This window comes from Enhydra lutris, unplaced genomic scaffold, assembly GCF_002288905.1.
Source record: "Enhydra lutris kenyoni isolate GAN:26980312 unplaced genomic scaffold, ASM228890v2 scaffoldscaffold90, whole genome shotgun sequence".
NCBI classification, from domain to species: Eukaryota; Metazoa; Chordata; class Mammalia; order Carnivora; family Mustelidae; genus Enhydra; species Enhydra lutris.
The window spans coordinates 6,560,804-6,580,740 of NW_019154174.1; the positions used below are offsets into that span (position 1 = coordinate 6,560,804).

Here is a 19,937-nt window from a genome sequence, read left to right on the forward strand (position 1 = left end):
TGCCCAAGGCTGTGCTGGGGCCAGAAGAAACCCTAGGAGGATACTTGATTTCTTGTCCTCTTCTTTATTTAGAGGATACTCTGTCTCTCCCTCTGAAAAGTGGTCTAATTTTACAATTTTTTTTCCTAAGTGAAAGTGAAGCCACGTAGACCCCTCTGTTGTCAAATACCTGACAAAGCTGGCCTGTTAGTTCCAGACCCTTTGCACATACGTTTGCACATATGTTTTAGACCTTGGCCCCAGGGCTAACTATGGGTGGCACTGGAGGAGCTGTCAGATGGTAAATGAGAGGGGCCAGTCTGGGGTGACTGTGAGGGTAAAGTGGGGAACCTGCTGCCCTGGGAACAGGCAGTGAAAGTAGAGCTTTGCTTGGCCTCTGCGCTGTTTGTCTCTGTAGCTTAGCTCTGCCTGTGCTTCCAGGCTCGAAGTAGGAAAAACACACAAGTACAAGCTGGCTTTTCATATATTGTATATAAAAAAGTCAGATTTGGGTGAGTGGACTGGAACTGCCCCAGAATCTGTGTGGGGCTGCTGCTGTGGGAGACACCTCAGCTTTTCTCCAGGTCTGCCACCAGGTAGGGGTGGGTGTTTCTCAGGGCCTGAAGGAGCTGATCTTTGCAGGTCTTGTCCCAGGCTGGAGCAAAGCTGAGGAGCTTCCTCATCTTCATTGTGTTGGTGGACTCCGCCCGCACTGCCTCATACTGCCCGTCTGACAGGACCTTCCCGTACAGGGCGTCCAGCACCGCTTCCACGTCTGTGACGCGTGTGATGAGGGCTGCCCGGTGCTGGTCCACGAAGTGCGGTGCTGTGGGCAGAACAGAGAGCCCCTGAGCCAGTTCCCCAGGGTGGGTACGGGCGTCTGTTCCAGCACTGCTTGCTTCAGAAATTGCTCTAACTCTTAAGGGGTGGGGCTCAAGGTGGGCAGCCCACCCACACTACAGATATTAGGAGGATAAGTAGAACTTTGTTTCTCTTTCCCTCCTACCAGCACCCGCCCCAACGGGTGTGGCCCAAGGAGTGTGTAGGTGCGTGGGAAGGGTGGGCCCAATCTTGCTCCCCTTGTTCCTGGCTGTGGGACACAGCTGCTTTGTTTCAGGCTGATGGGGTGTGATGGGGTGTGGCTGAGAGGTTTGGAGTGGAGGCCTCACCTGGCTTGGTTCCAGTCTGGTAGTCCTGGATCCCAGCAGGCCCTGGAGCGGGGCCTATAAGGAAATTAGTCAAGTGGTCCCCTTCCAGTCTTACCATATCTTTGGTCTCTCTGGGGTTAGGGGCCCCTTGGTCTGGAAGCCAAGTTCAAGGCCAAGCACAGGAAACCTCCCTTCCCAGAAGGAGAAGCTTTTGTAATTTTAGAGGGTAGGAGGAACAGGAAGTGAAAGAGCCCCAGGGGCAAGTGTTGGGGGGGGGCTGGTGCAGTGAGGGGGTATAGGAGGTGGCCCCTGCAGAGTGTGTAGGGGGCGAGCTCACCTTTGCACTTGATCTGCAGGTGCTCTGCTATCTCCTGCATGCCAATCTCACGCAGCACGATCATGGTGAGCTCTGCGCTGTACTCTTCCAGATAGGAAGAGACGAGCTTGTCTGTGAGGTCCATGGCGTCCATGGACATCAGTGTCCCCCGTGGGATGCGCCCATAGCCTTCGCGAAGGGGCACTGAAAGTAGCTTCAGCTTGAACTTCTTGAACTCGTCTGCAGTCAGGTTCTCCAGTGCGTCCAGGATGGCGTCTCGAGTGCACCCCATGGCTCTGGGGTCCTCTGCTGCTCTCGTTCACCCGCTCACCCGGGATGTGTGCAGATCAGGAAGTCTGCTCTGGGGCGGGACCTGGAACTCCCCGCCTTCTCCCGATTCCTGCCTTTGCCCCAGGCCTGTGGCAGAGGGAAACCCTGATTATCCCATTGGTTCCCACCCACCAAGGTCTCCAGACTCAATAGCTTGGCCATCGGGGGGCGCCCAGATTGCATCCTGCAGCTGATGTGTAAGGGTGGGACCAGGGAGATGCCACTGAGGGCCTTCTAGGGTAGTGCCTGCATCTCCAGGCTTGCAGTAAAGACCACAGACCAGGGGAACCTGGTTTATTGAAGTGCCAAGGTTTAGAATCTTGAAGTTCTAGAAAACTATAATGTCCACATTTCCTTGAACCTTAGCATCCACTCTCACAGGTCATAGAATCTTAGAATCATAGAATTCTAACAGCCAGAACCGGGTAGCTTGCCAAATTCCACATAGTGGGAAGAAAAGAGATGTAAAAAAAGGGTAGAGGGGCACCTGGGTGGCTCAGTTGGTTAAAGGTCTGCCTTCAGCTCGGGTCATGATCCCAGGACCCTGGGATGGGCTCCCTGCTCAGCAATGAATCTGCTTATCCCTCTCCCTCTGCCCCTTACCCTTGCTCATGCATGCTCGCTCGCTCTCTCTCGCTCTCACTCAAAACCTTACACAACTATTTTTTTTTTTTTTTAAGATTTTGTTTATTCATTAGAGAGAGAAAGCATGAGAGGCGGGGAGGTCAGAGGGAGAAGCAAACTCCCTGTGGAGTTGGGAGCCTGGTGTACGATTCGATTCTGGGACTCCGGGATCCTGACCTGAGCCGAAGGCAGTTGTTTAACCAACTGAGCCAGCCAGGCGCCCAAGTTGTATACTTTCTCTGCCTCGGTTTCCTTATCTGTGAAATGGTATCATAACACCCACTTATCCACTTAATATTCTTAATATTCCAGCATAACATGGGGTACCTGATGCCTTCTGAAACCTCCTAGATACTTCCTGGGACAACCAGGATTTGGTTCCAGCAGCTGAATTTCTGGGGAAATGATGATGAGACACTTGTGAAACTTCTTGACTGGAGGGAAAGTTATGGAGCCACTCTGGGCCCAGAGGGCTTGATGTAGAAGAGCAAGTGAAAGGTGGCATGAGTAGGCATTGGAGCCCAAGCTGTGCCCAGAATCCTTAACTTGCCTTTAACATGTCTGGGAAGGCCCTGCTGGTCTGGCCCCTCTTGAACCTCAGCAGCCTTGTCTTGTGCCATACCCTGTCCTCCTTCCATCTCTGAGTTTCAACCACACTGGCCTCTCAGTTCCTCAAATGTGCAACACTACTTTGTTTCTCCAAGCCTTTTTTCGGTTTTGTTTTTTAAAGATTTTATTTCAGAGAGAGAGACCATAGTGGTAGACAGGCAGAGGGAGAAGTGGACTCCCCACTGATGTGGGACTCTGTCCCAAGACCCTGGGATTATGACCCCAGCTGAAGGCAGACACTTAACCTACTGAGCTACCCAGGTGCCCCTCTCCAAGCCTTTCAACATGTTCCCTTGACCTGAGAATCTCTTCCCTTACTCTTGGCCTGCTAAATTCTTGAGACTTTAGGTCTCCAGTTAACTGTCACTTCCTCTGGCCAACCAGGTTTAGAATTCCTCCCAGACTAGTTCATAACCCCTGCTCTCACAGCAATTGTGACTGGATTGTAACTACGTGGATTTGCTTGGCATCAGTCTTCCCTGCCAGTCTGTAAATTGTGCCTGTCCAGATCATTGTTGCATCCACAGCATCTAGAACAAGCGTATGGTGGAATCAGTAATGAATGAAGGGAACTTGTGGGAAGCAAATCATGAGAGAGAACAAACTGAGGGTTGATGGAGAGAGATGGGTATTAAGGAGGGCATGTGTTATAATGAGCACTGGGCATTACATGTAAATGATGAATCGCTGAACTGTACTCCTGAAACCAATATTGAACTATATATCAACTAACTAGAATTTAAATTAAAAAACAACAACGAAGGCACCTTGTGGTTCAAGGGAGGATACCAGTAACTGGAGGGCTTGGTTTACATACAAACTTTCGAAGAGGCAGCTGCCAGGAGCTTGAAGACTGGGCTTGAAGCTGTACAGTGTCTAGTTTGAATCTGGGCTCTCCTTCCTAGGTGGGTATTGGGAACCCATTTCTCCAGTTCAGCTGGGTTGTAGCAATCACCATTCCTTTTGCTGATGTGCTCCTGACATCCACATTTATTTATTCATTTATTGGACATCCATCGCCCATCAGAATGTGAGCTCGGTGAGAGCAGGGACCTAGTCTGTCTTGTTCATTGCTGAATCCCCGACATCAAGAGAGTGATACATAGGAAGTGTGCAGTGAAGGTTTGCTAAAGGAAGGAATAAATGAGGCCATGGTACCTGCAGCGTGTTGTATTCAAGAGCTCCCAGCAAGGGTAGTGGCAGGGCTCACTCCCCATCCTTGTTCATGTTGCCCCATGTGGTCTGGGTATGTTGTGTGCCAACATCCTCACCATGGGTGGCACTTGTGGTCCAATAGCCAATGTTCCTTGGCTTATGGCTGTTTATTATTGTGCCTCTTCACTGGTCTTTATCTTTTTAGAATCTCTAGTTCATTTTGTACGCTGTGGCCGACAGGCTACCTCTTCCTACCCCACACATCGACCTTACTCCATCCCTGCTCAGAAACCTGTGACTCTCCAGTGCCCTCAGAATCAAGTCCAAGCTCCTTGGCTTGACCTTCAAGATCCTTGCTAACCTCCTTAGCTACACTTTCGACCCTGTTAGCCTCTGGACTTCCCTCCATAAGTGGCAGCTGTCCTCTGCTTGCCCTCTTTCCCCTTCTGGTTGGCTTGATGAGTTACTGCTTGTCCCAACATTCATCAGGAGTCAGGCTCCATGCCCAATGTGGAGCCTGACACTGGGCTTCATCTCACCATCCTGAGATCATGACCTGAGCGGAAGTTAAGAGTCAGAGGCTCAACGGACTGAGCCACCCAGGCACCCCTGTTTTATTCTAAATACATGTATTAAGGATCTACTAGACGCTCACCCACGTGGTAAGTGCTGGTGGGATACAGTAATAGTAGTAATAACAGTTTCCATTATTATTATTATTATTTTTTAAAGATTTTATTTATTTATTTGACGGAGAGATCACAAGCAGGCAGACAGGCAGGCAGAGAGAGAGGAGGAAGCAGGCTCCCCTAGAGAGCAGAGAGCCTGATGCGGGGCTCGATCCCAGGACTCTGAGATCATGACCTGAGCCGAAGGCAGCGGCTTAACCCACTGAGCCACCCAGGCACCCCCAGTTTCCATTATTTAGAATTTACTATGTTCTAGGCATGTGCATAACATAACATAACATAACATAACATGCATAATCTCATTTAAACCTCCTGACATCCCCGTGAGGCATGTTAATTATCCCACCATACATTGGAGAAAACTGAGGTTTTCAGAAATTACTCTCGAAGCCAACAATGGTAGTAAATGAGGAAACACAGATTGAACCATCTGATCCCTAGGCCCAAATTCCAACCACCATCCTTACCTCCTTGAAAAATGACAAACGGCTTGGAGAGATTATGTATATGTAAATTTATGCCTCCTCCAGACTGTCCACAAACATCTTAGGAGGGTAGATATTACGATAGGAGTAATGATAACATTAACTTCCTCCTCTTTGCAGAAAGCTCTAGAACTTACATTCAGAAGATGGTTGAATAGTGGGAAAGGAAGGAGCTGACTGGTATCAGCCCCACTCAGATTTGATTCCCAGATCCTCTTAGCTGTGACTTAGGGAGGTCACAGCCCCTCGCTGGGTCTGTGTTCTGTAACATGAATGTGCTCACCTCATCAGCCCGTAGGGAATCAGGACCCTGAGAAGGGCAGTGACTTGGCCAAAATCAGGGAGGTAGAGGCAGAGCCTACTTGTTCCTGGACACTGCCAGGGTGATTTTCATCTGGGGAAGTGGGGAACAGGAGGTTTGGGCAGCTCTCTGGGAAGCCATGATAATCCCTTCTCCCTCAACACCACCTTTTCTGGGGGGGGAGTGCCCAGAGCTCTGAACTTTGATCCCTGGCAAGGAAAGAACTTTCAAGTTTTACTTCAGGCCCACCCTTGCCCCTGGACTGGAGCCAGAGCTGTTGTTGGTGGTAAGATGCCTCTTGGGTGTGCTTCTCCCCACCTATAACCAAAGAAACCCTTGATCGTTGGAACCAGATTGCTTCTTCTGCAGCCAAGACCACAGATCTCCAGAACATGGTCAGGTCACTTAATCTTGTCCCTCATGGCCTCCTGTAAAATAGAAACAATGCTGGGTGGTTACAAGGTTATAAATGAGTTTATGAGGGTATAAATGGATTAAGAATGGTGAAATGGTGGGAACAGGTAGGTGATTTTGTCACTTGTTAAACTTGTTAAAGTTTCTGAGCCTTAGTTTTCCAGTCTTTGAAGTAGGGATGATGTTATTTACCTTATAGAGTTATATGGAGGATTCCTTGGAATACTTAGTAATAGTAATTGTAATAATATCAATAGCCAACATTTATTGAACATTTCCTATGGGCTTGGCATTGTTATAAGAGTTTTGTATGAATTAGTTTGCTGAACCTTCATAACAATCCAAGAATTTTTTTTTTTTAAAGATTTATTTGAGAGACAGTGCATGAGTGAGCTGGGGGAGTGGAGTGGAAGGACAGAAGGAGATGGAGAGAGAATCTTCAGCAGACTCCCTGCTGAGAGCACAGGCTGATGTCGGGTTTCATTTCATGACCCCGAGATCATGATCTGAGCCGAAATCAAGAGCTGGATGCTCAACTAACTGAGCCACTCAGGTGCCCCAATCCAAGGGTCTTTTTTTTTTTTAAATTTTATTTATTTATTTGACAGAGAGAGAGAGAGAGTGAGCGCACAAGCAGGGAGAGCAGAAGGCAGATGGGAGGGAGAAGCAGGCTCCCTGATGAGCAAGGACCCCCCCAACCCCCTGCCCGGTGTGGGGCTTGATCCCAGGACCCTGGGATCATGACCTGAGCCAAAGGCAGATGCTTAACGACTGAGCCACCCAGGCACTCCGCACCCCCAATCTAAGAGTCTTAATAAAAATCCTTACATGGTTCCCATTTTACAATTGAGAAAATCAGGTTAAGTGACTTGCCCAAAGTCACATGAGGAAAGAGCAGAGTCAAGATTTGAGCCTAGTGGTGGCAGTCACTGCCCCCTAAGCCCCTGGGTGTCAGCACACTGCCTCTGGTGTTTGTTTAATATAATATCTGGTTTAATCCTCATAACAACCCTAAGGGATGGTATTATTTTCCTACTTATCCTCATGTTGTAGCTCGAGAAGTTGGAGTCCAGAGAGATAGGTAACCTTCCTGGGTGTACGCAACATGAATTTGTGACATCAGCATTCAGGACCTGCTTTTGCTCTGGCCCTGATTGGAGGATTTCTGCCTTCTTCTGCATTTACCCAATACAAGGAGCTCTTACCTTCCATGGCATTTATGACTTCAGCCATTGGGAAGCTCTCCCTTAGGACAAGCCAAAATCTGCCCCCTCTGAGCCCTGGCTGCGGGGACTTAAGAGAGCTTCCTCTTAGGGTTAGCAACCCAAGTCCTTACTTCCTTCTCAATATGTTCCCTGCTGTCGACAACCAGTGTCCCTCCCATGGGTCAGAGGTCAGATCTGGCCCATGCACAGGGAGAGATTGAGTTGACTGTCACCCCCTTGTCCTGGGCACCCACTCCTTTTGACCAAAGCCTTCAGCCTCAGCCTGGCAGTGATGGAAACTCCAGGTGAGATCAACATTCAGCACATTGACTTTCTGAGTGGAAGTAAGGTAGCTTGTGGTTTCAGAGACCACCTCCAGATATGCTGTCATCCCCACTCCCTCCTGTTCAGGGAAATCAAACCTCCCTGGGCTGCTCAGGGTTCTGGTAAAAAGCCCTAGGAGCTTCCTGAGACTTTTTAATACTTTAGTCATTTGTGTAGCCAGTGGCTCTCATCCAAAAGAATAATAAGACTTATCTCTTCCTGAGAGGCCTAAATCATGATAGTGTGTACAAGGTTCCTAGGTTAAGCCCAAAGGTGCCAGGAAGCCTGGGGAAGCTTCCTAAGTGGGCCAGCAGGCAACATGCAAGAGCTTCAAATGTTTGAGAAGAAATGAGGGGCACCTGGGTGGCTCAGTGGGTTGAGCCACTGCCTTCGGCTCGGGTCATGATCTCAGGGTCCTGGGATCGAGCCCCGAATCAGGCTCTCTGCTCAGCGGGGAGCCTGCTTCCCCCTGCCTCTCTGCTTACTTATGATCTCTCTCTGTCAAATAAATAAATAAAATCTTTAAAAAAAAAGAAGAGGAAATGAGCTGCAGAACTTGGAGACAAGTCTGAAGACTTGTCATATTTAGGTTTTACTCATGCTTTTGGGATGCAAGTCATTGTTTATCTAGACACTGCTTTGGGATTTAACAAATTATTAAAAGAAATGGGAAGGGGTGGGAGGGAGGGGGTGGCTGGGTGATGGACATGTAGAGGGTATGTGTTGTGGTGAGCTCTGAGAATTGTGTAAGACTGATGCATCACAGACCTGTACCCCTGAAACAAATAATACATTATATGTTAACAAAAAAAAAAAAGAAGAAGAAGAAGAAGAAAAAAAGCATGGGTTGGGAGGGAGGGTAGGAGAAGTTACCAGAAAAAAAAAAAAAAAAAACACACAACAAAACAAATGGGAGGTTCAGTTCATAAATATAACTTTTGTATATAAATACAAGAATGCTCTGTTTAAGTAACTGAGTTCTTCCCCCAACCCCCATTCACATTTTTCTAGGGTTTTGATCAAGCGCAAGCGAGCAAATCTATATTTAATCAACAAGGCTGGGGCGCCTGGGTCGCTCAGTGGTTTAACGCCTCTGCCTTCCACTCAGGTCATGATCCCAAGGTCCTGGGATCCAGCCCCACATCAGGCTCTCTGTTCAGCAGGGAGCCTGCTCCCCCCACCCCACTCCTTTGCCTGCCTCTCTGCCTACTTGTGATCTCTGTCTGTCAAATAAATAAATAAGGTCTTTAAAAAAATCAGCAAGGCTTAATAAGATAATCTTAAAATTAATCTATTATAAGATCATGAAGATTAGAGAGCTGTGCTCTTCCATTTGATAGCTACTATCAACACATGACTCTTGAGCACCTGAAATGAGGCCAGTCTGAAATGAGATGTGCCCTCAATGTAATATACACACCTGATATCAAAGACTAAGTATGAAAGAAAGAATGTAAAATATTTTGTTAGTATTTTTTTTTAGTAAGCTCTATGCCCAACATGGAGCTTAAATTCATGACCCCGACATCAAGGGTTGTGTGGTCTACCAACTGAGCCAGATGGGTGCTCCACATTAGTAATTTTCATATTAGTTACAAGTCAAATGATAATATTTTGGATACATTGGGTTAAATAAAATATCTTTGTGAAATTAAAAAAAAAAACAAAACAGGATAAAAACAGCAAAACCAAAGACTTGAGCTGAGACGTGTAGGGAGTTATCTGGCTCCTGGGGAGATATATTTACTTGTCAAAGAGTTGGAGGAAGAAGATCTTTAAGGGGGCACCTGGGTGGCTCAGTGGGTTAAGCCTCTGCCTCCGACTCAGGTCGTGATCTCAGGGTCCTGGGATGGAGCCCCGCATTGGGCTCTGTTCTCCGTGGGGAGCCTGCTTCCCCGCCCTCCCTCTGCCTGCCTCTCTGCCTACTTGTGATCTCTCTCTCTCTGCCTGCCTCTCTGCCTACTTGTGATCCATGTCTGTCAAATAAATAAATAAAATCTTAAAAAAAAAAAGATCTTTAAGCAGGGGATAGGGGCAATTGATTTCTTCTCCTCGATAATCAGGGAAAGGAATTCTTCCTTGTGGATCCTCTGTAGGGTATCTGGCTACTGTCATGGGCCAGTTAACTTGGCTCTTATCCCATCATCCTAGGGCACAGGGAGCCAGATATTTACTATTTCCTGGGAGAGATTTAGTAAGACTGTCTCTGATCCAGAACACCTCATATGCTCATTTGGGATAAAATTAATAAGAATGGACATTACAAACCCAAGAGAGAGGCAAAAAGAGAGTCCAAAGTCCTCATGTTTCTGAAACATAAGCAGAAACTCAGATTAAGACAGGCAGAATGTGGTTGAGGGAGGGAGAAATGGACAAATCCAGGAAAAGCTGAAAGGGTGGCTGAGAGGCCAAAAGAGGACTCAGTGACCTTGTGTGTTTATTCATTCACTGAGTACTTACTGAGCACCTGTAGTGTGCACATGCTTTATTCTAAATTGGAGACAAGCAGTGTATAAAATTTATGTTCTGGTAGGAGGAATCAGTCAAAAAAACCCAAGTAAAATATTGCTTGTCAGATAGTAATAAATGTTATAGGGAAAAATAGGGCAGGGGAAGGGAGATGTGAGATTTAAAATCAGGGAGTTGGGAAGAGCCTCACTGAAAAGGTGACATTGGGTAAAGATCTGAGGGAGAGGAGGATGGAAACCATGTCTGAAAGAGTGTTCCAGGCCGAGGGGCCAGCAAGCCCAAAGGCCAAGGCTGGAGTGAGCAGGTCCTGTTCTCCTGCTGGTGGAGCTAATAGGGTCAGTGTGATCTTGGAGAGCCAGAAACTTGGGGAGTAAGTGAATAAGTGGGTGACAAACTGGGGATGGGCCACAGGCAGGGAAGGGGGAGGCTGGAGAGTGTGGATTGGGGGTTGGGGGAGAAAGGAGACACTCCTCCCAATCGTGTTTCTGTCTTTTCTGTGACTTGAGAGGCCCGGTCTCCCTGCTGTTGTAATTTCTGGCTCCAGGCTGAGCCAGGGAGGGGCCAGTGGATGGGCCAGGACAGGTGGCCTTGACATGTGACGCTTGTCCGCTGACCACTCAGTCCTCACTTTTAGAACGCTTTCCAGAAGTGATGGAAAGGGGTGGGCAGGACGACTAAATATAGTCCTGGGGCCAAGACAGCCTGGGAGGGTCTGTCTGTGATTCACTCTGTGCCCTCACCAGTGGGGTCCACTGCTAGCTGCGCCTGTGAACCCCCGACTCTGCTCTGAGCTTGCTGTTTGCCTTTTGCCTGTTTTCAGACACAGCTCTGACCCTGCTAAGTTTGGGCCTGACCTTGAGTGGGCCTCCCAGGACTCTCTTTTTGCCTAAGATCTCCAACCAGACCTGTGAGTCCTGTGGGTCCTGTGGGCCTGAATATATGGGGGGAGGGGAGGCCTGGGGATCCTGGAGAGGTAGAGGGGCAGGGGTGGGGGCTCGGGAATTTGGGGCAGGGGCTGAGGCTGGGGCTAAGACAAGGGAAGGACTGCAACCTGGATCCTGTTTAGGAACTGGGATTGAGACAAGGTCCCTGTTAGTGGCTGTTTTGGGGGCTGGAGCTGAGAAATGCAGCTGAGACTGCTTTTGGGATCGAAACCGAGTACCCCCTCCGCTTTGGCCAGAACCAGAGTCCTTTTCTGTATGAGAAATGAGGTCTTTATAGGCTGGGGATCCTTCCTGTCTGGGGCTGGGGCTGGGGCTGGGGCTGGGCCTACCTCGGGGCTCTCCACGGAGCCTCCCTGACTGACCCCTCCTCTACTCAGGACCGTCATGTCGGCTGCGCCGGGCCTCCTGCACCAAGAGCTGTCCTGCCCGCTCTGCCTGCAGCTGTTCGAAGCGCCGGTGACGGCCGAGTGCGGCCACAGTTTCTGCCGCGCCTGCCTGAGCCGCGTGGCGGGGGAGCCGGCGGAGGACGGCACGGTGCCCTGCCCGTGCTGCCAGGCACTCACGCGGCCACAGGCGCTCAACACCAACCTGCAGCTGGCGCGCCTGGTGGAGGGGCTGGCGCAGGTGCCGCAGGGCCACTGCGAGGAGCACCTCGACCCGCTCAGCATCTACTGCGAGCAGGACCGAGCGCTAGTGTGCGGCGTGTGCGCCTCGCTCGGTTCGCACCGCGGCCACCGCCTGCTGCCCGCCGCCGAAGCCCATGCGCGCCTCAAGGTGCGGGAATCGATCCGGCTGCCTGCGGAGGCGGGGGAACCGGGGCGGCACCGGATTGTTGGCGGGAGCGGGGTCTGGCCGATCCGGAGGTCCCCGCATTGACCTGGATTCTGCGCTTCAGGGCCAGGGGAGCCTGCAGCTGTGGGGGACGCTGGCTGGGCGAGGCCGCTGGGGAATCGGGGCAGACGAGCTGAAGGAGGAGCCTGGCGGAGATGAGAGCCTGGTCAAGAGGCACTCAGGGGCAGGCCCTGGGAAACCGCTGCGGCCCCAACCTAGGTTTTCCGGACTTAGCGGGGGCCGCTGCTGCACCGCAGAGCTGGCTGAGCCGGGAGGAGAACAGGCGTCTGGGCCGGCGAGTCGCGGCCCTTCCGCGGGTGTAGGCGGGGAAGCTGGAACTAGAGGGACGGGGCTTGGGGGTGGGCGGCGGGGGCGGTGTGGGTGGAGGCCACCAAGCTGCTTCGCTGAGCCCGCGTTCTCCTCCGAGCTGCTGAACTTGTGCGCACCGCATCCGGCGGAGAGGGCAAGGCAGGCCTGGGAACGCTCCTCTATGCGCAGGCCCAGGTTGGCACCGAGACCCAAATCCACCTGTTTTTCTGGATGGAGCTGGGAGTCTTGAACGCTTGCTTACAGAGCCAACACACAGTTGTGCTCACCCCAAGGTTTGCGATTCCCACGGGTGCTCAGAAAAGATACCCGGAGATTAGTGAATAGAGACGCACATACACACACTGGCTCGTTCATGTCAGACGTGTGGCAAGTCACAGGCATGCAGCTATGGGAGAGTATGTGTCTACACAGGCCCAGGAAGGTCTGCCATGAAGCATTTGTGGGGCTGGGGAACAATAAACGACAGGTGCGGGAGAGGGGCAAGGTGGATTCTGGAGGCAGGGAACCGTCCTTAAATCCCGGCAGTGAAGCCGCCATTGGCTTCTCAGGAATGATGAGTGGGGTGGGCTTCTGCGGGTTATCTTTAGCCACAAACAGCGTACTGCGCTTCTGCTTCGCCCCCAGACTTCTAAAGAGGGTAGACCACTGTCCTCAGGCGGGTATTCGAGGCCCCCAGACTCTCCCAGGGACACAGCCTAACATTCTGTCCCCCTCCTGCCTTGCCCAGTCCTGCCCAGTGCTGATTAGTGGCTCTTAGACCAGTGCAGAAGCTTCCTCTTTCCAGGGGCCTTTCCAACTGAGACTCACCTTTGCTGGTAACCCCAGGACTCCCAGTCTGGGCCCAAGAGAGAGATCTGCGAAGAGGGAATAGAGTCCATGACATGGAACAGAGCACCAGGTGACCCAGGAGTCCTGAGGGCGCAGAGAGGTGGGATACATTCTGCCAGGATCCGAATCAGCCCCAGCCCTAAGACACAGGGAAGGGCTGGCAGGAATTCTGAAGAAGGGACCCAAGAAGGGTCTGATGGAGGAGGGAGACAGGAAAGCTGGGGCTGGGCTGGATGCCTGGGTCCTTGACGACAAAGAGGGCTTGGGTCCAGAGACCATGTACCAGGACTCAAGAGTGGTCAAATGGGATGTGCTGGGAACGGGGGACTGATGCGACCCCCCGAAACTGAGCTGCATCCTCCTGAGTGCCAATGTCGCACAGCATGACTGCCTTGGGTTCGGATCCCTACAGAGCCCGAGCTGTAGTGCTCACCGCTTGTGAGGGCAACCAGCTTGTGGGGACTCTAGCTGCCGGAGTGGCCACTGCAGGACATTCTGAAAGCCTTGGCATAGCAATTCCTCCCCCAGCTTCCGTTTGAACTTCTTGAGGTCATCAGCGGTCAAGTTTTCCCTGTGCAGCCAGGATGGCGTCACGCTTCTTCCTCATGGCTTAGCCCTGTTGCTGCTGAACCTCTGAGGGCTCCATGCTGAGAGCCACCAGGTCCGCCCTGTCCTGTGACAGGCTGGGCTAATCCTGGGGCATTTGCTAAGACTGGGACTCATCTGCAGGCAGAGCCCAGAGGGTCTCTCCGTTTCCCTTAGGGGGAGTAGGGAGGAGGCTACAGATCTGTCACAGCTATGGGTGAGGGGAGGAAGACTGCTTCCATTCTGCAAAAGACGAAACCGAGGTTGGAAGCCATTGGGGTGGGCCTGGGACCGTCTGATTCCAGGGCCATGCAGTTTTCCCACTAAGAGTGACTTCGGCAGGAGCTCTTAGTTTCCCTACACCTGCATTTCAGGGCTCATGAATTGGCAGGCCTACAGTAGGATCCCCCCACAAATGTGTTTGGTAGACACAGCAGATATATATATATATATATACATATATATATATATATGTATATATATATATATGTTTTTTAAAGATTTTATTTATTTATTTGACAGAGAGATCACAACTAGGCAGAGAGGCAGAGAGAGAGGGGGAAGCAGGCTCCCCGCTGAGCAGAGAGCCCGACGCGGGACTTGATCCCAGGATCCTAAGATCATGACCTGAGCCGAAGGCAGAGGCTTAACCCACTGAGCCACCCAGCGTCCCTATATATATATTTTTAAAGTAAGATTTATCCCCAAGGTGGGACTGGAGCTCACCACCAGGAGATCAGGAGTCCCGTGCTCTACCTGCTGAAAGAGCCAGCTGCCCCAACACGGCAGACATTTTCATTAAATTGCCTGCCCCCATAGCCCTTGGGTAGGCAGGAAGGCTGACTGGGGTGTTTTGCTGTTGTTCTGCTTTTAAGGATGGGGTAAAGCCCCAGGAGAGGAGGAGGTTGCATTTCTTCCTCATACACCCCACACTGACCCCAAGAGGCCTTCTGGGTCAGCGCTGTACCCCTCTGCTGGAGGACACCAAGCCGCGTTTGCATTTGTCACCCTCACAAAGACTTGTGCTAAGGGTGCTAACTGCGCAGGGTGTGGGATGAGGGATGGGAGGCCAGGGAGGACTTCCTGAAATAGTGGGAGAGTAGGGCGTTCTCACCATTGGGACCAGTGCCGGTGAGGGCCCAGAGATCAGCCCATGAGTCTGGGGAGTGGGGAGATGCCCACCTGACTGGGGGAGAGCTGGTGTTCAGGCCAAGCCAGAGACGGCAGGCCCAGGGAGGGGCGGGTGGGGCCGGGGCAGCCCTGTCACTTTCTGCCTCTGCCCCTCAGACGCAACTGCCCCAGCAGAAGCTGCAGCTGCAGGAGGCGTGTATGCGCAAGGAGAAGAGTGTGGCTGTGCTGGAGCACCAGCTGCTGGAGGTGGAGGTGAGTGGCTCAGCACGGCAGGGCCTGGGTACCAGGCGTCGGGCAGGGGCTCCTAGCCTAGTGCTCTTGCCTGTCTGCTCCTGCAGGAGACGGTGCGTCAGTTCCGGGGGGCTGTCGGGGATCAGCTGGGCAAGATGCGGGTGTTCCTGGCGGCGCTGGAGGGCTCCTTGGATCGGGAGGCAGAGCGTGTGCGGAGTGAGGCGGGGGTCGCCTTGAGACGAGAGCTGGGCAGCCTGAACTCTTACCTGGAGCAGCTACGGCAGATGGAGAAAGTCCTGGAGGAGGTGGCCGACAAGCCACAGACGGAGTTCCTCATGGTGAGCACTGGGTGACCTACCCTCTCTGCTTCTCAGCCAGGGTTTGGTGCCTAGAGACCTCATCCCATTGTCAGACATGGACTTTGAGGTCCAGAAAGGGGCAGGGACAAGGCCGGGTCACACATCGGAGAGGAACGGGCCCCTGGGGCTGCTGTTATGGTTGTTTAGGTTGCACACTGCACAAGGACACTGAATCTAAGTGGTCATCATTCATATCATAGACATTATAGGTTTGTGTGTTTATTTGGACAATCACCTACCCGGTGGAATTGGTCTCTTGAGGAAAGGGAGTACAGTTTTACAGTTCACACAGAGGCAAAGAGCTAGGGTTGGCCTTAAATTCTGGGTTCCTTTTGGCTCTTTCTGATTCTTCCTGACCTCCCACTTAGCATTCCTGGTGGTCTGTCCACCGTCAGAAGTCCCCAGTGTCTCCCCTGCCTGCCTCACCTCCATCTCTTTATCTCTCTTTCCAGAAATACTGTCTGGTGACCAGCAGGTGAGATCCACTTGGCCCTGCCCCTTTTCCCAACTTGCCCTAGTCTTCACACTTGCTGGCTCACCCTCTAATCACAGCAAGACTGTACACCCCCATTCCATCCACCGCCATCTGCCTGCATTTGTGTTGAGCACAGAAATGACCCTGACCCTGACCTGGTCCTTATCCTCAGGGACCTCCCAGACAGGTGCTGGGGATGGACATGGGCGGGGACACAGGCATCAGTAGGTGCTCAGTGCTGCCCTGGTGGGAAGGGGGTGGCTGGGGTAGGCTTCGCAGAGCAGGTCACATTTGCATGGGGCCGTGGAGGAGTGATGGGAGTTGATGAGGTGAAGAGTTGGGGGAGGAGACACAGCAGACAATGAGAAGGGCAAGAGCCAAGACTGGAAAGAGGGAGAGAGGATGAAGCCAGTGTGGGAGGTGAGGTCAAACTGAAGGGCTAAGGAGCCTGGCCCTTATCCCAACAGAAGGTTCTTCTTCTTTTTGGTGGGGGCTCCTGGCTGGCTCAGTCGGTGGAATCTGTGACCCTTGATCTTGGGGTCGTGACTTTTGAGTCCCACACTGGGTGTAGAGATAAGTAAGTAAGTAAAAAATTATGATAGAATATACACCATGTAAAGTTTGCCATCTCAACCATTTTTTGGCATGTAATTTTAAGTTCAGTGGCATCCACCATCTCCCTCTAGAACTTTCTCATCCTTCCAAAGGGAAACTCTGACAGAGTTTTAAGCCAGGGGTGACACAGGAGAGATCCTGGAACTCCACCACAGCCCACAACCTCTCTTTGGGGTAACACCTTGTGCCCTGCCCCTGCGCCATGCCTCCTCTAGGAAGTCCCTCCACACACACACCTGCCCCCACTTCCCCGCCCCCAGGCTACAGAAGATCCTGGCAGAATCACCACCACCTGCCCGGCTGGATATCCAGTTGCCTGTCATCTCAGATGACTTCAAATTCCAGGTGTGGAGGAAGATGTTCCGGGCTCTGATGCCAGGTACGGGGGAGGGGCTGTCTCCGGGTTTGTGTTTGTCACCGTGTGGTTGAGGGGAGGTCCTGACTACACAAGAGAGACCTCTCAGTCCCAGCTGGGAGGTCATCGAAGAAGGTGCCCATTGCTCCTTTACCTCTGGTGTTTGCTCTGCACCTTGTAACCTGTGCTCAGAGAAGAACCTCTGAGGCAGGGGGTTCATGGGGGGGTGACTGACGTGGGGAGGACTCTGCTTGCCGGGAAGCTGCTGCTGCCGTTGGCAAGCAAGGGAGGCTGGGGCCTGGGGGTTGAGCCCTGTGTGATCCTGGGTCAGTTCCTGCCGCCGCTGGATGGCGGCGATGATCACGGCTGCTAGCTGGAGGCTGAGGATGTGCAGAGCTGGTGCCCTGGGGATGGGCCTAAGCCAGAGAGTGACTCTGATGGCCACCCCTGAGAGTTAGGTCACAGTGAAGTGGCATTAGTTACAGAACTCCAGGACACGTGCACAGGGCTGGTATAGTCCTGACTGCCCTGGGGCGGGGAGGGGAGGGGATTCTGTTTTATCCAAGGCAAGAGTAAGGCCCAGAGACTGGCTCAAGACTTGACTGCCCCGGGTGTGGTGCATAAACAATGAATCGTGGAGCACTGAGAAGATAAAATAAAATTAAAAAAAAAAAAAAAAAAAAAAAAAAAGACTTGACTGTAGTCATACAGCTGGGCGAGGTGGGGGCTGGCCTAGGACCAGGCTTCCTGTCTCCTGCTTTGTGACCTGGGCTTTAGCTACAGACTTACATGCCCAGTATCCACGGAATCCTCCCTACCTTGAAAGGAGGCAGTTATGGCCTCGTTTTTCAGCAGAGCCAACTGAAGCTCAGAGACATCCAGTCTTTGGCCCACGGCGGGAAGGAGAGAGGGGCTCACCTCTCAAAGATGCTGGGGGGATGAGGGCAGACCGGCTGGCCCCTAAATTGATTGGGAGGAGCTTGCGGTAGGCAGACACGCAGGGGCCTGACCACTCCTCCCCCCCACCGCAGTTATGAAGGACCTGACCTTTGACCCGAGCACCGCCCACCCGAGTCTGGTGCTGTCTCCCTCTGGCCGCCGCGTGGAGTGTTCCGATCAGAAGGCGCCGCCGGCCGGGGAGGACCCGTGCCAGTTCGACAAGGCTGTGGCGGTGGTGGCGCACCAGCTACTGTCCGACGGCGAGCACTACTGGGAGGTGGAGGTGGGCGACAAGCCGCGCTGGGCCCTCGGCGTGATTGCGGCCCAGGCCAGCCGCCGCGGCCGGCTGCACGCCGTGCCCTCGCAAGGCCTCTGGCTGATCGGGCTGCGGGACGGCAAGATCCTGGAGGCGCACATCGAGGCCAAAGAGCCGCGCGCCCTGCGCACTGCGGAGAGGCGGCCGACGCGAATCGGGATCTACCTGAGCTTTGCCGACGGAGTCCTCTCCTTTTATGATGCCAGTGACGCCGACGCCCTCGAGCTGCTCTTTGCCTTCCACGAGCGCCTGCCCGGGCCCGTGTACCCCTTTTTCGACGTGTGTTGGCACGACAAGGGCAAAAACGCTCAGCCGCTGCTCCTCGTGGGGGCTGATGGCGAGGAGGCCTGAGCCGCCTGCTGGGCTGGGGAGTGTTGCAGGGTCCTGCAGGCCTGGAAGGCGGCCGGGCGGGCAGGGGCTGTTGGGACTGAAGGCAGGGCGGAGGGGCTTGGGGACTGGAGACTCTTAAGAGTTCTGAGATGTTCGGGGTTGGAGGGGTTGGGGTGAGTGTGGGGGAGGGAGATCTAAAGTCAGGTCAGCGAGGAAACCCCAGTTTGGGAACCAGGAAGCCCAAGGGTTCCAGGAAGAAATTGAAGTTGAGGGAAGGATTGAAAAGGGTCAGGGGTCGGGTCGGGGTGGGGTGGGGGAACTGCAGAACTCTGGAGAGCAAAGAGCCCCTTTTCCCTCCTTCCTGGTGGCCTTGGGGCTTGTGTGTGTGTGTGTGTGGAGTCCAGACTCACCACACAGAAAGATCTTTCCCTTTATGGTTCTACAACTTAAGCGTGCATCAAAATTACTTTTTCAAAGCGTGTGACAGTGACTTGTTGAAGCAGAGTGTTGTGTTTCTGGTTCGCTAGGTCTGGGGGCAGACCAAAATTTTGCTTTCCTTACAAGTTCCCGGGGCCATGCTGTTGCTGCAGGTTACAAGTGGGATCACCTGGAGAACCCCGGACTTGGACCATGGTGTGTTCAGTTAGCTCTCCATGACACAGAGGTAGTTATCAGATAGCTCTCAGCTCGCAGGACTAGAAAACCCACACTATATTCCTCTGGAGATTCAACAGTCATTGAAAAACTGCCAGATACCATGCTGAGTGAATAAACTGACCCCTAACTAGTTCCTTTCGCCTCTGGAGTATGATTACTGAGTGTCTTGGACATTGAAGTAATCCCCCAAGCTGCCAACCCAGAGAAAGAGTCTGATGCGGATCCCAGCCTGGGCCCTGCTGCTTGTGGAGAATAGAAGGCCTCCCCCACCAACCCCGCTTCTCCTGGGTTGGCCCCTCGCTGCTTACTCACTGGTTCACACCTTCTTTGGTTTTAGCTCAATGGCCCATTTCTTGGGCCCTGGAGTTACCACTGAGGCCCAGAGTGACAGTTCCTCTTCCTTAGAGGGAAAGGCCTGTGGGGACTCAAGCAGGTGGGACTGGAGGCTGCTGTCTCTCCTATCCGAGAGGTGACGGTATGGGACCATTTGCTCTCTGTGCCAGCATGCTGCTGCTGATGTGTGAAAGGGCATGGGAACTCCTGGAAACAGGTGCCAGTATGGGAATTTTCTTGGGGGATAGAGTGAAAGGAAGGAGTGGATAGGATAAGAAAGGCCTCAAGGTCTGGCTGGGGGCCATTCCTGGCTGTGTCTCCCAGAGGAATAGTTCTTGGACACTAAGGGTATTTGGTTGTCTAATTCAGTAGCATTAATAGAGACGGTTATATTCAGATTCCTTCCCCATTAAATCTTTGCGAAGAGACAAGTGACCTATTGCTAGGCCTAATAACCTCTTATTGTCCACCTGGCTTTTAGTCTTGACCCATCTCATCTTAGCAAAAACACAAATGTGGGGGCACCTGGGTGGCTCAGTGGGTTAAAGCCTCTGCCTTTGGCTCAGGTCATAATCTCAGGATCCTGGGATCGAGTCCCGCACCGGCCTCTCTGCTCAGCAGGGAACCTGC

At 52.4% G+C, this 19,937-nt stretch overlaps 2 protein-coding genes across 4 annotated transcripts; one reads left to right on the forward strand and one right to left on the reverse strand.

The window, feature by feature from the left end:
- Positions 1-452: 452 nt before the first annotated feature.
- Positions 453-1,764, reverse strand: LOC111162289 (apoptosis-associated speck-like protein containing a CARD). 3 transcript variants are annotated; one of them, XM_022526591.1, is made up of 3 exons: positions 1,465-1,764; positions 1,149-1,202; positions 453-805 (listed from the first exon to the last, which is right to left on the reverse strand). In XM_022526591.1, the coding sequence occupies exons 1-3, from the start codon at positions 1,733-1,735 to the stop codon at positions 549-551; spliced, it is 582 nt and encodes a 193-aa protein (XP_022382299.1). In that variant the 5' UTR covers positions 1,736-1,764; the 3' UTR covers positions 453-548. The 3 variants fall into 3 exon arrangements, with proteins under 3 accessions (XP_022382299.1, XP_022382300.1, XP_022382301.1); XM_022526592.1 differs by lacking the exon at positions 1,149-1,202 and having other exon boundaries at positions 453-857; positions 1,478-1,764; XM_022526593.1 differs by lacking the exon at positions 1,149-1,202.
- An 8,945-nt stretch (positions 1,765-10,709) lies between these two features.
- LOC111162288 (tripartite motif containing 72) lies at positions 10,710-18,338 on the forward strand. The gene is made up of 7 exons (XM_022526590.1): positions 10,710-10,815; positions 11,370-11,766; positions 14,854-14,949; positions 15,036-15,266; positions 15,740-15,762; positions 16,638-16,756; positions 17,764-18,338. The coding sequence occupies exons 2-7, from the start codon at positions 11,377-11,379 to the stop codon at positions 18,336-18,338; spliced, it is 1,434 nt and encodes a 477-aa protein (XP_022382298.1). The 5' UTR covers positions 10,710-10,815; positions 11,370-11,376.
- Positions 18,339-19,937: the final 1,599 nt, after the last annotated feature.

Excerpts from the sequence above, each read along its gene's own strand:
- LOC111162289 (XM_022526591.1), bottom strand. The coding sequence starts at position 1,735 with ATGGGGTGCACTCGAGACGCCATCCTGGACGCACTGGAGAACCTGACT. Across the intron at positions 1,203-1,464 it reads CCTGCAGATCAAGTGCAAAG|GCCCCGCTCCAGGGCCTGCT; the intron begins GTGAGCTCGCCC and ends ATTTCCTTATAG. Across the intron at positions 806-1,148 it reads CCAGACTGGAACCAAGCCAG|CACCGCACTTCGTGGACCAG; the intron begins GTGAGGCCTCCA and ends TTCTGCCCACAG.
- LOC111162288 (XM_022526590.1), top strand. The coding sequence starts at position 11,377 with ATGTCGGCTGCGCCGGGCCTCCTGCACCAAGAGCTGTCCTGCCCGCTC. Across the intron at positions 14,950-15,035 it reads ACCAGCTGCTGGAGGTGGAG|GAGACGGTGCGTCAGTTCCG; the intron begins GTGAGTGGCTCA and ends CTGCTCCTGCAG. Across the intron at positions 16,757-17,763 it reads GTTCCGGGCTCTGATGCCAG|TTATGAAGGACCTGACCTTT; the intron begins GTACGGGGGAGG and ends CCCCCACCGCAG.